The 16,976-nt window shown below is 41.6% G+C and overlaps 1 protein-coding gene across 3 annotated transcripts in view; it reads right to left on the minus strand.

Moving 5' to 3' along the window:
- Positions 1 to 1,332: 1,332 nt before the first annotated feature.
- LOC112103157 (stAR-related lipid transfer protein 13) overlaps positions 1,333 to 16,976 on the minus strand; it is a 208,930-nt gene continuing 193,286 nt past the window's right edge. For all 3 annotated transcript variants that reach the window (XM_026653531.1, XM_026653530.2, XM_026653533.1), the window contains exons 9-14: positions 14,016 to 14,223; positions 12,750 to 12,864; positions 11,759 to 11,980; positions 7,210 to 7,427; positions 4,273 to 4,449; positions 1,333 to 2,650 (exon numbers count right to left, since the gene is read on the minus strand). In XM_026653531.1, the coding sequence (XP_026509316.1) occupies positions 2,533 to 2,650; positions 4,273 to 4,449; positions 7,210 to 7,427; positions 11,759 to 11,980; positions 12,750 to 12,864; positions 14,016 to 14,223 (1,058 nt within the window). In that variant the 3' untranslated portion in view covers positions 1,333 to 2,532. The remainder of the gene's footprint in view (positions 2,651 to 4,272; positions 4,450 to 7,209; positions 7,428 to 11,758; positions 11,981 to 12,749; positions 12,865 to 14,015; positions 14,224 to 16,976) is intronic.

Consider the following 16,976-nt stretch of genomic DNA (forward strand, 5'->3'; position numbering starts at 1 on the left):
TGAGGGGTCCTCTGCCATTTTTGTAATTATAATAGGGGGCTTTTGGCAACTCCTCCAACTGATTATCTCAGGATAAGACAACTCGTCCTGGTTTGCTACATTTTTCTTCCAGAAATTATTTGTTTGCAGTGCCTGGATAATTCTGGGTTGATTAGTACACCGGCAGTGTTGTATTCACTTATGTAAGCTCATGTACGATAAGGGCATTGAACTCTCATGCTTCAGGGAATAGGCTGTGCCAGCGGTTGGGGGGCAGCAAAAATGTCCTTCTCCATGTAAAATACTGCTCAGGTGGCTATGTGCCTTATGAGAGGGCATGCCTTCTTGAATCTTACAGTAGTGATAACGGCTGACAGTAGGAAACTGATCTTGATTCACCAGTGATCTACTCCAGGATGGAAAATCATATGTTCCTGAACCACCATCACTGGAAAATGACAAGCCAGAATGGCAGGATTGGTTTTTGTGGCATATAGCTGTCTTATGATATTTGGAGGTTTATGAAGGTATCTCAGTACTCATCTCTCTCTAATACTTCTTAATAATATAATTGCACATTGCTGACAACAAACACAACACAAAAGATGTAATTTAAGCACATTCAAAGTACAGAGGCAGAGTCCCTCTGTGAAGCCATTACTCCAGCACCACTGAATCATGATATAAATCTCAGTAGCTACTAGTAGGATGATAAATCTCATAGATTAAAACTCACAATAAATGTAGGTAGAATTCATTTAAAGAAGTGAACTAAAACACTGGTTATGAATGACCAAACTGGCTAATGCAGCAATAAATAAAGTCAAGGTGAACAAATATCTGAGTAATGAAGGAGTGTTGTATTAATAGACCTGTGGTTTTTTTAAACTGATTCATGTATATAATTACATTTTTGATCTTATGTTAGTTTAAAAAAACAACAAACAAAAACCCTGTCTCATAGCTAACAAACATTTTTAAAGCATTCTTCCACTTAGCAAAATGTTAAGTCCCTGAAAATGAAATGGTCCAGTAGATTTGATCCTGCTCCCATTGTTGTTAACAGAAGTAGAATGGGTGCCATAGCTAAGATCAGTGCAGTGCTTAAAATGAAAATGTTCGCTCTTACCCAAAAAGCTATTTTCCCAAGAATTGTTACTTTTTAGGGTCTTGTCTAGATGCGATAAATCGATCCTGGATCAATCCCGGAAGTGCTCGCCGTCGACGCCGGTACTCCTGCTCCGCGAGAGGAGTACGCGGAGTCGACGGGGGAGCCTGCCTGCCGCGTCTGGACCCGCGGTAAGTTCGAACTAAGGTACTTCGACTTCAGCTACGTTATTAACGTAGCTGAAGTTGCGTATCTTAGTTCGAAGTGGGGGGTTAGTGTGGACCAGCCCTATAGTGAAATATATAAAAAAGTATATTTAGCTGCACATCTGGGTCCATCTAGGGTGGAAACACTGCTTTGGACTTTGGTTAACAATTAAATATCTTGACAGAAGAGGGAAAGAACAGTTCCCTAAGTACATACTTAGCCAGAAATCTAAAAGAAAGGCTTCAGAGTGGAGCCCTTAATAACTTGCCAGTTTGACTTCAGATGAACAGTTAAGGTTACCTCAGTATCTGCAACATTCCTTTGAACTGCTCTAGACTTAATATAGGAAGTAGCTTTACGACTGCAAATGGTGAGGTCCTCTAACTGCAGCTACTTAGTTGTTTAAGGCAACAGGCAAGTTTTCAAGAGCTATCATGGAATAGTCATAAACTTCCTACAGCTCATTGTAAAGGGTCTTCAAAATGTGCATACCAGTTACAATGTCCATGTTAGCGTTTTTTGGTGACAGTGAACTGCTGTTCATTATTTTTAAACATACAATTATCCCTTCTAAACTCCCTACATCTATTTCTATGTACCTTCTTGTAGTTTACACCCCAAACACACACAACAAAAATGAGAACAGCCAGTCATCCATTTTTCTGTTAGATATCACACAGATTATGTCACGTAGCCTTGCGATAATAACAAACACAGCTTATGTAGCTGTGAAACACTGAGAAACAAGCAACAAGAATAGGTCCATATAAGGTCAAAAATGATGCAGATGATTTCTCCTAGAAAGCACTAAATTATATACAAAATAATTACTTTACATATACATATATAGATATATATATAATATACATAGATAAGTATATACATACTGTACATGGTTTATTTACAATTAAAATATGCTTCTTAGAAGCTTTTAAATATCAGAATTATGCAACACACAAGTAATGGTAATAGTCTCATTTTAAAGTAACAATGATAAAAGCTTTTAACAAAAGGTTTACTTCAGTAATTGAAATTAACATACAAGGGATGGGGCAATAGGTGGGCGAAGTCTCTGGAATGAGCAGGCCTTCCTGTGAAATCCCTGTTTTGCCACTGTACAGACATCAGGTCATACTTCTATGGCAGATAATGCTAAAACCTTACTCAAACCTTTGCTCTGGGTCTTTCTGCTGTCTACCATACTCTGCTTTAGGCTCACACATTCCTGGAATATTTCCTCAGATTTTGGTTTCTGGTCCCTCAGCGAGGAGAGGTTGAAATGAGTTTCTGATCCTGGCAACTTCTGCTGCACACAAATGTCCAAAGACTTTGTTGTACCACTCTGGGGAATGGCCTCTGAGGAAATGAAAGAAAACAAAATTACTGAAAAACTGCTTCACAGGAGTGGGATTGCCATGTAATACCCCAGCCTCACTGAAATCCCACAGTGCTGTTGAAGAACCTGATATGCTTTATCATCATCACCGCCATCACCGCCATCACCACGAGTGTACTTTGAAGACTCTCCTGTGCTATATTCAAATTTACATTTCACTCTTACGGTAATGTCAGCTGTACAGTGGTGTCCATGGGGTGGAGAGATGAGCTTGGCAGGTACCATTTCTCTCCCTCAGCAGTGCTGGCTGTTGTGAATACATCAAACTTGTCCTCTGCTCTTTACACTGGCTTCCCATGGATTATTGAATTAAGGTCTCAGGCCTTATCTTCAAGATGCACAATGGCCCAGGGTATCTAAGAGATCACCTAAAACTCCATAATGGAGAGTGTCATTGACAGCTTTGCTCCTCTGGGAATATGGAACTCTCCACAATAAGGGTAAAGCTTGACTGTATGGTAGACAGAACTTTCTTAGGGACAGGTCCAAGAAATGGAATGAACTCCTCCAGGAATTAAGGACCATCACAAACCTCACCACCTTACATTCCAAGTGCAACATTTCTTTGACTTTGCCTTATCTAAAAATATATCGCGATATATTAAAAATAATCCAAAACCATAAACATGCCACTGCGCACAATTCGTGAGGGAACAAATAGATGACAGATGTTAGTCACGTTGCTTAATGCACTACTGGAATGTGCTCAGATACTATGGTGATAAGCCCAGTATAAGAACCTATATAGAATACAATTTGTGCTCCATTATTACCATACCTGCAGTAAATAAACCCTACATTGAACACTGAAATATGATGGAGCTACCATAGACTTTTCTGGTATGTTAAAAGAGCAATTCTGCATAAAATGTGATTCTGCAGAAATGCATACTGGGATTCTCTGTTTGCCTTTCAATTATTTCTATTGTGTTAGGCTTAGAATTTTTTTTTCTTGTAACTGCCATCCCTGCAAATTCAACCTGGTTCTTTCATTTTTATACATCATAACCAATAACAGTTCTCCAGGCCAAGTTAGGCCCCCATTTGCTCGTGGGCAGCCCCATGATCTTCAAACTAAGTCCTCAGTGCAAACCCACATGGCCTTCAGTAGTTTTGCATAAACATAACTGAGTAGAACTTAGTAAACAATGCTGCTAATGAATCATACTAAGAAACAGAATCTGTCTCTCACTGTCTTAGCTGTGTTGACGCTGCAGGTCTAACAGGAGTAAACAGAAGTAAAGCCATATTTTTGTCACTAATGTGAGCAGCTATGACCCTGAATATGCACCAAGAGCAGACCAGTTCAGGAAGAAGGTGCCATTTTCAGTCATTTTTTGGACGAGAACAGCACTTTAGTTCTTATCTTGCTTCATTCATCTTTTAAAAGTAACATTATTTCAGAAAATGCATTAAATCCCTATAAACTACTGACACTGACTGCATACAGGAAATAGTGCAGCTCTTGTATTACTACTAGGAACGCACAACTGCCCTTTCTTGGCTAATCCTGATGATCTAAGCTTAGAGATTTTTGGTTTACTGAGGGGATGTCACTGATTTGCTCTCTGCAGGTACTTACTTCAGATCAATTCTACAGACATGCGTCAGCCTGGATTTTCCTGAGCCACAAGGCTCTATTAAATACTGAGAATCCATCACAATTGCTCGTACACCTCCTATCAGAGGAGCTTCTTCATGTTCCACAGAGACGGCCACTAGTGTGCACACTCCCTTTGGCAAATCTGTCCTCCATGTCCTGTCACAAGACATTTAAGAAAGAAAGTATCACGTTTAGAGAAAGAACGAAAGCTCTGAGCAGTGCAGAAAGCAAGAGCTAGACTCCGAAAGTTTGATTGATTCACAGATTCATGGTTTTAAGTAGGACTGTCAAACAATTAAAAAAAAATAATTGCAATTTATCGTGGGATTAAAAATAGTCGCGATTGATCAATAATAGAATACCCATTTAAATTTATTATAAATATTTTTGGATGTTTTTCTACACATTCAAATATATTAATTTCAATTACAACACAGAATACAAAGTGTTCACTGCTCACTTATTATTTTTTATTACAAATATTTGCACTGTAAATAAGATAAACAAAAGAAATATTATTTTTCAATTCACATCATACAAGTACTGTAGTGCAATTTCTTCATTGTGAAAGTGCACCATACAAATGTAGAATTTTTTGTGTGTTACATAACTGAACTCAAAACCAAAACAATGTAAAACTTTAACGCCTACAAATTGAAGCATGAAGGGACATACGAATGTTTAGCATATCTGGCATGTAAATACCTTGCAATGCCGGCTACAACAGTGCCATGCAAATGCCTGTTCTCACTTTCAGGTGACATTGTAAATAAGGTGCAGGCAGCATGATTTCCCCTAAATGTAAACAAACTTGTTTGTCTTAGCGATTGGCTGAACAAGAAGTAGGACTGAGTGGACTTGTAGGCTCTAAAATTTTCCATTGTTTTGGTATTGAGTGCACTTATGTAAAAAAAATTCTGCACTTCCACAATAAAGAGATTGCACTACAGCACTTGTGAGGATCAATTAATGTTGAGCCTTTTGAGATCCTCTGATGAAAGGTATTATATAAGTGCAAAGTACTGTATATCAATATTTCCCCCCTCTAAGGCTCACATTCATTCCAAAATGTAAAGTCAGACATATGCATTCTTCCACATATCCCAATTATCATTTTTAGAAACATTTTGATACCTTTCAATGATAGCCCTGAATTTAAAAAGTATAAAACGAACATTTTGAAGGTGAGATGGAAGTTAGCGGTCCTGTAAAGTGAATAACTCACTTCTCTAGAGGTTAATAATTTCACTGAACTCAGTTGCTGCCAATCAAGGTGCATTAATTAGGACAGGCAATCTGATTGGTTAACATAGCTCCAGCCTCAACACAAATCAAAGGATGTAAACAACAAGCCTACTGCTTGGTCTCTCCTACCTGTTTTCAGCGCATCATAAACCAGCCAGGATTCCCTTTTATGATACATATATTTCATTCAGTGATATACAGTGGTGTTGCTGAGCCATCCTGGCTAGGTTAATGATGAGAATGAAAACTTGTTCTCAAGATTTTGTTTGATGAATGTGACTGCACTGTGGGTTTTTCAGGAACATAAAACACTGTGACGTATGGTGAACTGAAAGGAAAATAATATGACCCAGAATAAAGGTGGTTAAAAACCTCACTGACTGCTGCTACACAATCTTCTTGGGGCAAGGAGGGAATGCCATAGTGGGCCAAATTAATCTCTGGTGTAAATGAAATGAAGTTCATAGAGTTATACCAGGGAGGAATTTAGCCCAGTCAGTAAATCTTGGGCAGGCAAAGGAAAATGTGTAATGTAAGGTCTAATATTTTCTGATCAGAAAGAAATTACAGAAAGTATTTTTAAACTTCTCTTAGGAATTCCAGTAGTGCTTTCCTTTATACCAATAATGTCTGCAAGTTGTTATTCTCTGACAGAATACAAAAGTTAACAATAAAAGGGATATATTGATATAATTATATTTCATTGGGCTCTTCTATTACCTTACATCATTTTTCTCCCTAATGCAATTCTGATTTGCTGGATCATTTCCTTTGTCAAAACTGCATATCATTTCAGTGGCATATCATTCCAATAAGAGAAAGCAGAGGCCCAGAACAATAATGCACACAATCAATCAGAAGGAAACATTCAACAGCTGATGGCTGAGTTAGGGACAGCTCTTCTGTAGCTGAAATCTTTCTACACACCATTCCAGTTTTTTGCCCTGATGGGTAGGCCAAGAACCAACCATTAAGGTTTCAAAGGGGCAGGTGCATTTAAGAGGGTTTCTTGTTTATAGGTTGTGTGTGAGCAGAGTTAAGGCTGTTTTTGGAATGTCCAATGAGCTAATTTACACATACACATTTATTTGAGACACTGCATGAACATGGAGGATATATGAATATGGATCTACCTTCCATTGATAGTTCATGTCCATACTTTTAAATATTTAGCTTTTTAAAAAAAATGGTAGCATTTCTTGGTCTACAAATGTTCCAACTTTAAATGTTATCTAGTAACCTTAACTTAAATGTATTAGCATTTTTTTCTACTAAACAGCTGGCTCGTCAAACTCAAGCAAAATGAGAGATCCACCATTTTCCAAACAGCATGGCAAAAGCAGGAGAAAAAAACAGTTGGGTTATATCTGCATTATTTTGAGAGCAGCTATTATCAGGCATCTGTCCTAAGGAATGAATAATATTTATGTTCTGATACATGGGTTTTGCAAGACTGTTGCTCAAATGTCATTGAGGAACAGATCAGTATGCTCTAAGTGCATAGTTTTAAATTCACTTTGAGAAATAAAATATTACAGCCTATATGTAGATGACATAGTATACTTAGTGTATAAATGTTAAGGAGAAAGCTATATAAGACCAGATCTTTCTAATAGCAGAAACTCCTGGTGGAGAAGTAAGAGGCTAGAAGGTTGCCTTTAGAAAGTTTACCTTAGAACTACAAAGTCTCTGCCAGGATGGGGTGCCATGCTGTTCAATACATACTGGTAGATTTCTGTTTGCTTATCCAGAGTTTCTACGACCTTCCATTGCAAGAAGTCCTCATCCCAAAGGTGACGTTCTCTTACAACTCGATTCAGTACAACTGATGGGGGTGCTTCAACTTCCACTGAAGCTTTCCAAAGCCTGAGTGGGTTGCCATCCCCAACCTTGAGTAAACAATAAAGAAAAAATGGAAATGCTGGAACTATGAATATGTTCTCGGTGTGGAATGATTAAAGAATTTCTGGCGAGGACTCAGAGCTCAAGTTTAAGATGAAGTTGCACAGCATTTATATTTACAGGCATGTTCAATATTATTTGTTTATATAGAAATATACATGTGCTGACACTTAGAAAAATGAGACAGTAGGTTAAATTCTGTTCTCGCACCAATGTAAATCTGGATTAGATCCTTCAATGGCACTGGCATTGCTCTATTTATATTGGTGGGACTGAGATGCCAATTTGGCCCAAAGTTCCTACCTCAAAAACAACAAGGAATCCGGTTGTCTGTAAGCGAGGACTGGCCTGCCTCCCAAGGGCTCACAAAGAGACAGGCAGGCCAGTCCTCACTTATAGACACCATCAGAGGACCCAACCACATCAGCCACACCATCAAGGGCTCATTCACCTGCATGTCTACTTATGTTATATATGCCATCATGTACCAGCAATGCCCCTCTGCCATGTACATTGGCCAAACCAGACAGTCCCTACGTAAAAGAATAAATGGACACAAATCGGATCTCAGGAATGGTAACATACAAAAGCCAATAGGTGAACACTTCAATCTCCCTGGACATTCTATAACAGATTTAAAAGTTACTATTCTTGAACAAAAAACTTCAGAAACAGACTTCAAAGAGAAACAGCAGAACTAAAATGCATTTGCAAATTTAACACCATTAATTTGGGCTTGAATAGGGACTGAGAGTGGCTGGCTCATTACAAAAGCAGCTTTGCTTCTCCTGGAATTGACACCTCCTTATCTATTATTGGGAGTGGACTACATCCACCCTGATTGAATTGGCCCTGTGAACACTGGTTCACTTCACTTGTGAGGTACTCCCTTCTCTTCATGTGTCATCAGGGCCGGCTATAGGCACCAGCGCTCCAAGCATGTGCTTGGGGCGGCACTTTCCAAGGAGCGACACTCCGGCTCCTTTTTTATTAATTATTTTTTTTGCTTGGGGCGCAAAAAGCCGGGAGCCGGCCCTGGGCGGAGGTGAGCTGCGGCGGTGGGGGGCGCGGGGAGGGCTGCAGGAAGTAACCCTGGGGGGTGGGGGGGCAGAGGAACCGCTCCCCCCCAGCTCACCTCCGCTCCACTGCCGCCTGCTCCCCTGAGCGCGCCGCCGCTCCACTTCTCCCCCCTCCCTCCCAGGTTTGCCGCGCGAATCAGCTGTTTTGCGGCAAGCCTGGGAGGGAGGGGGGAGAAGCAGAGTGGCGGCAGCAGTCTCAGGGGAGCAGGCGGAGCGGAGGTGAGCTGCGGCAGTGGGGGGTGCGGGGAAGGCTGCAGGAAGTAACCCTGGGGGGGGGCAGAGGAACCACTCCCCCCCCCAGCTCGCCTCCGTCTCCTCCCCCGAGCACGCCGCCACTCTGCTTCTGCCCCATCCCTCCCAGGCAAGCCTGGGAGGGCGGGGTAGGAGGGGAAATGCGTCGCGCTCGGGGGAGGAGGTGGGGCCGGGGATTTGGGGAAGGGGTTGGAATGGGGTGGGGAAGGGGCGGAGTTGGGGCGGGACCGGGGGGGCGTAGGAAAATATTTTTGCTTGGGGTGGCAAAAAACTTGGAGCCGGCCCTGTGTGTCATTATATAATGCCTGCATCTGTAACTTTCACTCCATGCATCTGAAGAAATGAGTTTTTTTACCCACGAAAGCTTATGCCCAAATAAATCTGTTAGTCTTTAAGGTGCCACCGGACTCCTTGTTGTTTTTGTGGATACAGACTAACACGGCTATCCCCTGATACCTCAAAGATATTAAGTAGAACGTGGGATTTTCCCTGAAGAGGTCATAGAATGTTTGAAAAATAGCTGGTAAGAGGGACTGAAGAAAGGGTAGGTGATATACATTATGATTAGAATAAGACTGATTTCTTGGCCCAGCACCCGAAACTCTGATTGCCCTGAAAGAGTCCCATGTTCAATCTGAAACACTTGGGCAATCTGAGGTGATGCTGTGTACAGAGGATTAACCCTTTTGGCTAATCAGTGGAGTTGCATTAACCACAGTTTTCAAGAGTAATTGACATGGTGACTCATTCTAGTGTCTGGATGGATAAAGGTTCCTCTTTCTAGGGCCCCAAAAGTAGGAAAATAGCTTTTATAGCAAAAATTCTGCTCACTAGCCCTTGGGTTCTGTTACTTGATACAGCACCATAGTGGGGAGAAAACCACAGAAAGTCCAAGATCATAGAAAGGTAGGGATGGAAGGGATAGCCCCCGTGCTGTGGCAGGATCAAATAAACCTAGACCATCCCTGACAGGTGTTTATCCAACCTGTTTTAAAAACCTCCAATGATGCAGATTCCACAATTTCCCTTGGAAGCCTATTCCAAAGCTTAACTATCCTTATATTTAGAAAGGTTTTCCTAATATCTAACCTAAATCTCTCTCACTGCAGATTAAGCCCATTACTTCTTTTTCTACCTTCAGTGGAGATGGAGAACAATTGATCACAGTCCTTTTTATAACAGCCCTTAACAGCACAGCTAAACATGCACTCTTTTAACTTTTCCTCATAGGTCAGGTTTTTTCAACTATTTATCATTTTGGTTGCTCTCCTCAGGATTCTCTCCAATTCGTTGACATACTTCCTAAAGCGTGGTACCCAGTATCGGACACAGTACTCCAGATGAGGCCTCACCAGTGCCAAGTAGAGTGGGACAATTACCTTCCGTGTCTTACATACAACACTCATTTTAATATAGCTCAGAATGATATTAACCTTTTTTGAAGCTGCATCACATTGTTGATTTATATTGAATTTGTGATCTTCTATAACCCCAGGCCCTTTTCAGCAGTGCTACCACCTAGTCAGTCATTCCCCATTTTGTAGTTGTGCATTTGTCTTTACTGAATTTTATTTTGTTGATTTCAGACCAATTCTCCTATTTGTCAAGGTAATCTTGAATTCTAATTCTGTCCTCCAAAAGTTCTTGCAACCCCTCCCAGCTTGGTGTCATCTGCAAATTTTAAAAGCATACTCTCCACTCCACTATCCAAGTCATTAATGAAACTACTAAATAGTACTAGACCTAGGACTGACCTCGGTAGGATACGCCCTCCCAGTCTGACAGCAAACTGTTGTTAACTACTCTGAGTACAGTCTTTCAACCCATTGTGCACCCACCTTATAGTAATTTCAGCTAGACCACATTTCCCTAGTTTGCTTATGAGAACATCACGTGGGACTGCATCAAAAGCCTCACTAAAATCAAGATATACTATGTCATGCTTCCCCCCAATGCACTAGGCCGGTAACCCTGTCAAAGAAGGAAATGAAGTTGGTTTGGTATGATTTGTTCTTGACAAATCCATGCTGGCTATTCCTGATAACCCTATTTTCCTTAGGGTGCATACAAACTGATTGTTAGGCTGACTGGTCTATAATTCTTCGGGTTCTCTTTGTTCCCCCTTTTAGAGACAGGTACTATGTTTACCCTTCTCAAGTCTTTTGGGACTTTACCCCCCAGGAGTTCTCAAAGATAATTGCTAATGATTCCAAGATTGTTTCAGCTCGTTTCTGAAGTGTCCTATAATGAATTTCATCAGGTCCTGCTAACTTGAATATGTCTATCTTATCTAAATATTCTTTAACCTGTTTTTCTCTATTTTGGCTTGCATTCCTTCCCCTTTGTTAATATTAACTTCCCCCTTGTTGTAATGGGGAAAGCCTCCATCTGAATAGAGTGGTGACAAAATTATCCTAAAATCATAGATCTAACATTTTCACAACTGTGCAGGACTACCCTGGTAGAACAGGCAGGAAGCTATACGGTATCTACATTAACAAAGTTTTCCGTGCCCCCCGCCCCCACCTTCCAAATCTCCTCAAGCTTTAGAAAACTTTCTCTACTATGTTCCAGTGACCTGTTTGCAGGAGAAGCAGAAGGCCATCCCCTTCTCAAACAACTCACTCAAATAATACAATCTATTTTTCCTCTTTTCTTCTCTCTATCTCTTCATGGTTTGCTTTATCACTTCCTCTGCCTGTTAGTTTGAGATCTTACTACGGTTTCTGTGTGCCCATTTCCAGGAATATCATACATAGATCACTGCCATGTTACATTTCTATTAACTATTTATTTATATAGGAAGTTTTAACAGGATTCCCCCCCGCAAAGAATATTGTTTACCTGCCTGTAGAAGACTTAAAAAATAGTAAAGGCATTTATTCAGCCATGTAATGAACCAATGGGCCCTATGGGTAGAAATGGGTAGATTCGATTTTTTTTTAATTTGTTTTGTTTTTTACTTCTTCCACATCTCTTGAAATTACCTTTTTGTAAGCGAGGTCTGTGTTCTCTATGCTAGAACAGGTGATCCATCCTTTGAATTTCTCTTTTGCTTCTTTCTGAAGGTTCTGCATCAGACTTTCAAGGTACATTTGGTAATTTCCTCCTTCTTCATCCATTTGCTTTCCTAGTTCCTCCACTGTTGGACAATGCACTTCAGCCTCCACATAGGAGTTCCGAGATTGGGTTGCCATCTCATGGGGGACCTGCTCCAAAGAAAGCAGGTAAAACTTAGAGGTAGAGGCTTATTTTGAGAACTGCCCTTTAAGAGAAGCATTCTCTAGCATGATGTATTATCCTGCACACAAGCACAATGAATCTATGAAAGCAGATACCCACAGTTATCTTTGCCTACTGTTAATCATGAGATATCAAGATATGATAATGAAATAGCCACAGCTCTCTACTGGATGGAATCAGACTGTTCAACTGTATGTCAAAGACCCTTTAGTGCTAATAGAGATTCTCCTTTAGCTCAAAAAAGACTAGCATGTACTTTTGGAGCAGGAGGATACAAGTTCTATCCCTGAAATGGCAAGTGCCAGTTCATATAGTTCAGTAATTACTGTGTAGTCCTAGGCAACTACAGCTTTGTTACACTACATACAGAACAAAGTATGTAAGCTCCCTTTTGGATTTTTTTAAAAGTAAGATACTAAAACATATAACTAATTATAGTAAAATCTGTTGTTTTAACATTTAAAGTAAAATTTGTTAACCCAGAATTTTGGGCTGCAAACTTCCCAAGGATAATAAACCAATGTTGCTAATATCTGCATCTCTGAAAAGTAGAAGGAGACGGTCAAAAAGAAATGAGAAATAAACTTCAGATGGAACAAGCTTATAAGTAAGTTAGGAACCATTGCTCTCTAAGCTAAAATGAGAGAGGAAATGTAAGTCTAAATTGTAAATATTTCAAAGGCTGCTCTACTATGTGCTGTGGTCTCCATGAATAATACTGAGTCTTCCACTCACCTCAAAAAGTTTGTTGCATTCTATTATCATGTGTGCAAGTCCCTGAGTAGCTGCCAGGTTTTCACTGAGATCCTTCTGATCTGGCTTTCCTGTTGCATATTTTTTCTGTATTACTCTGTAATTGAATTCAGTGTCTCAGGTAAGAGGAGCTGGATCTTTTTAATATGAAAGTAAACGTAATGGCACAATGTTCTCATAGCCACAGAGAAAATCTTCTAAATTTAAAATTCAAAGAGATCATTCAGACCACACAAAACCTTTTTTTGATTCCAAAGGAAAAGTGTTTACCTAAAATATTCTCAAGCCAAAGTTAAAAGTAGGAACATTTAAAGATGTTGTACATTGCATATCATACATTTTGCAACAGACCATCAACAAATATGCCCAGTATTCTATCCTGTCATCATTTAAAATGCTTGGCAAGGCACTGGCTACAAGGAGACTTTTCCAGACCCATATATCTGAACAGATTCCAAATATGGTCATAGTAATATCTTTGGCAGGGATGGGAAGGGAATGCAGAGGGGGCATTTAGATGGGCCACCAATGTTTGGATGGATCTAAGCCCCGTTTAATCTATATTCACCATGTTATGAACGACAGGAACATGGCCTGAAATGAGCTCAATTTTCCAGTTAGCAGAATGCTACTCAAGTATACACAAAGCGAGTCATTGGCAGAGCTGGGATTAGAACACAAGCTTTCCGTGCTTACCCCTCCCCTTCCCATGATGCCTCTTTAATAATGATGTGGGTGAAGTTTGGGGTTGCACAGGATTTAAGCCAGAACACACCCATTGACTTTGACAGGAATTGTGTGCCTGCAACCTTGTACCATGGACTGAAAATGTGCTTGTTAAAAACCATGCCCACAAAACTGTGGACCTATCTTCTCCACACTGAAGTCAATGGCAAAAGTCCCATTGACTCCAATGGCAGCAGAATCAGGCTCGGTGCCTTCAAAAGCCAAAACTACCCCTACAAAACATACTCACACACCCACTGAATTTAGAGATGAAAATGGGCATTTACTTGTGTAAGAATTAAATGACTTTCTCTGTGTGTAAATGCCCTTTTGGCTCTGTAATGCCTTCTCAAAGAATGCATGCTCAAATCTTGGGGTGCGATAGTCAACAGTCGCCTTTGAAAATCTGATCCCAAATGTTGGTCTAAACATCAAAAGTATCATGCTAATACAATATTATTTAAGTTTTAAACTCCAGCCCTTTCTGTAAAAGATAAGGGGACAGCCCAGACAATTACTTACCTTGGTGAGCTTTCCTTCTTTAATATATTAAGGTGGAAAAGGGAAGGGGCCAGACACACAGCTACATTCATCGGAGTCATTTGATTCTCTTCTACAGAGGCGACGTCACTCAGGAAACACAGCAGAGTCTGCAAAACCTCCCTGTTTTCGTCTGACATCAACATGATGGCTGCCTGCAAGGCCTGAAGTCTCTGCTCTTTGGGAACATCTGAGGAAAAGCAAGTGTCATTCAATGGGGTTAATCATAACATCATGTAAAGACACTGGAACATGATAAAGTGAACACAGAAACTCACACTGTGGTGACTACTTTTTTTGGAGGGGGAAAACACCTTGTAAATGTCAGACTATGAAAACCTGAGCTTTTCTTTCTTACATATTCCGAGCTTGCTCGCTCCTACTCTTCCATGTTTTGGAAAGTGAATACCTACCTGTACTAAAGAGGACTGAGTCCGAACTTTTAAGTGCTATTATATTTTTTATCTTTCCATAGTGCATAGCCTGTCTAGCCTATTTTACTACCTTCTCTGTCCCCGAGGAGGTGGGTCTCTAAGAAGGAGACCGTACTTCATTTAGAGTTTATGATGTGAGAACAGTACTTAGTGCCATAGCATTAAATGCTATTTTCTATGCTTTTTCTGCCCTTGGGAGAGCAGTTCAAAAAGCATTAGGAATGCTTGGGGAAATGCTTGCACTTATGTCCTGACCCTAGGAAGAGTTTAATGAAAGTAGTAATGGATATGCTTGAATAGCATCTTGGACAGAATTATTTCTAAAGCTACCATAAGTTTCCTCAGCTTGGATTAAAAGAACTCCTCTGGGTGTTTAATACATTATATATAACCCTACGAAAGAAGAGCAAAGCCTGAGTTACCATTGATGTGACAGCAAGCTATTAAGTTCTGTCTCTTGGAAAGCTCATGCAACCACTTTATTTTAAAAGGTTTCAGACAAAAAATGGCAAATGGATATAGTACAACCCTGACTTTCTAGAGGTGGCAAGAGACACAGGAAACCTTCAGAAAACTCAGAGGAATCTTTGGTAAGTCTGTGCAATGTGTCCCTCATCCCTCCCTCCATTGGATTCTGGCACATAATGAAGAATACAATACAACCTTGAGGGACGCCACTTCAGTTAACTGGGCATTTTGGTTAAGCAGAGTAACATAAACCACTGCTATGCCAAGTGTAGGGTAACTGAGCACAATCTGAACTGTGATCTTCCCATCCCCCTGCAATCACAGAAATCAACCATTCTGGATATATCAACAGTGTCCCAGCTCCTCAAGTTCTTGCCAGTATGTCATGGGGAAAAGAATCCTTCCCAACCCCAATTTTGGTGATTAAGTAAACTACATGCATATGAACAAAAATTCCCAAAGTTAAGTATCTATCTAACCCAGGGGTGGGCAAACTTTTTGGCCTGAGGGCCACATCTGGGTATGGAAATTGTATGGCGGGCCATGAATGCTCATGAAATTGGGGGTTGGGGTGTGGGAGGGGATGAGGGCTCCAGCTAGGGGTGCAGGCTCTGTGGTGGGGCCAGAAATGAGGCGTTCAGGGTGCGGGAGGGGGCTCCGGGCTGGGGGTTGGGATGTGAGAAGGATGAGAGCTCTGGCTGGAGGTGTGGGCTCTGGGGTGGGGCCAGGAATGAGGGGTTTGGGGTGCAAGAGGAGGCTGGGGGGTGGTGGTGGAGCAGAGGGGTTTGGCGTATGGGAAGGGGCTCCGGGCTGAGGCAGGGGGTTATGGTGTGGGAGGGGGTATGGGCTCTGGGCTAGGGGTGCAGGTTCCAGGGTGGGGCTGGGGATGAGGGGTTTGGGGTGCAGGAGAGGGCTCCAGGCTGGGGAAGGGGGTTGAGGTGTGAGGGAGGAGGCTCCGGGCTGGGGGGTTCAGAGTACAGGAGGTGGCTCTGGGCTGAGGCAAGGGGTTGGGGTGCGGGGTGGTGGTGGTGAGGGCTCCAGCTGGGGGTGCAGACTCTGGGCTGGGGATGAGAGGGTTGGGGTGCAGGAGGGTGGCAGGGGGAATGGCTCCGGATGGCACTTACCTCTAGCAGCTCCTGGAAGCAGTGGTATGTCTCCCCTCCGGCTCCTACGTGGAGGTGTGGCCAGGTGGCTCTGCATGCTGCCCCGTCTGCAGGCGCCGCCCCTGCAGCTCCCATTGGCCACAGTTCCTGGCCAATGGGAGTTGTGGAGCTGGCGCTTGGGGTAGGGGCAGCACACGGAGCCCCCTGGCTGCCCCTATGCGTAGGAGACAGAGGTGGGACATGCCACTGCTTTCGGGAGCCACGCAGAGCTACGGCACGTGCAGAGCGGGGCAAGCCCCCGACCCCGCTCCCCAGTGGGAGCTCAAGGGCCGGTTTAAAAGGTCTGATGGGCCAGACACAGCCCGTGGACCGTAGTTTGCCTACCCTGATTTAACCCCACACTTTATGAGATACCACAGGTACTCAAGTAACTGTTCATTTTTATTTATTTTTTTGATCCGGAAAGAGTGGTTCTTCCAGTACTACCTGAAGCAGAGAAATATAAATGTTGTTGAATATATGGAGGAAAAAATCCTACATGTTTTTAATCTAAACTTTGTTTCTCAATATGTAGGAAAGCCCACCTGTTTCCCTGTTACTGCTTTATTTTAAACAGATCCATACTGAAGTCCTTAAAGTTACTCACACAGTGCAAAGAAATCCTTCCTAGAGCCATTTCTTCTTCTCCCAGCAGTACAGTCTTAATCTCTTTAGCCTTACTATGCCTGGAATTCATTTATTCCCTATATATACTGTACATCGAGGCTTTACTATCATTTTCATAAATGACATTTTCCTAACCAAAAGAATATGGTAAAAGGCTGATCCATAAAGTGGAATATCACAATTTCCTTCTTTAAATCTTTTCTCTATGTGCTGTACTAGAGTATTACGGGGCCAGCTTTAGTTATAAATAAAATACATCTGACTTCCCCAAA

Source organism: Terrapene carolina, unplaced genomic scaffold (assembly GCF_002925995.2).
Source record: "Terrapene carolina triunguis isolate 2854851 unplaced genomic scaffold, T_m_triunguis-2.0 Scaffold139, whole genome shotgun sequence".
Classification (NCBI taxonomy): domain Eukaryota; kingdom Metazoa; phylum Chordata; order Testudines; family Emydidae; genus Terrapene; species Terrapene triunguis.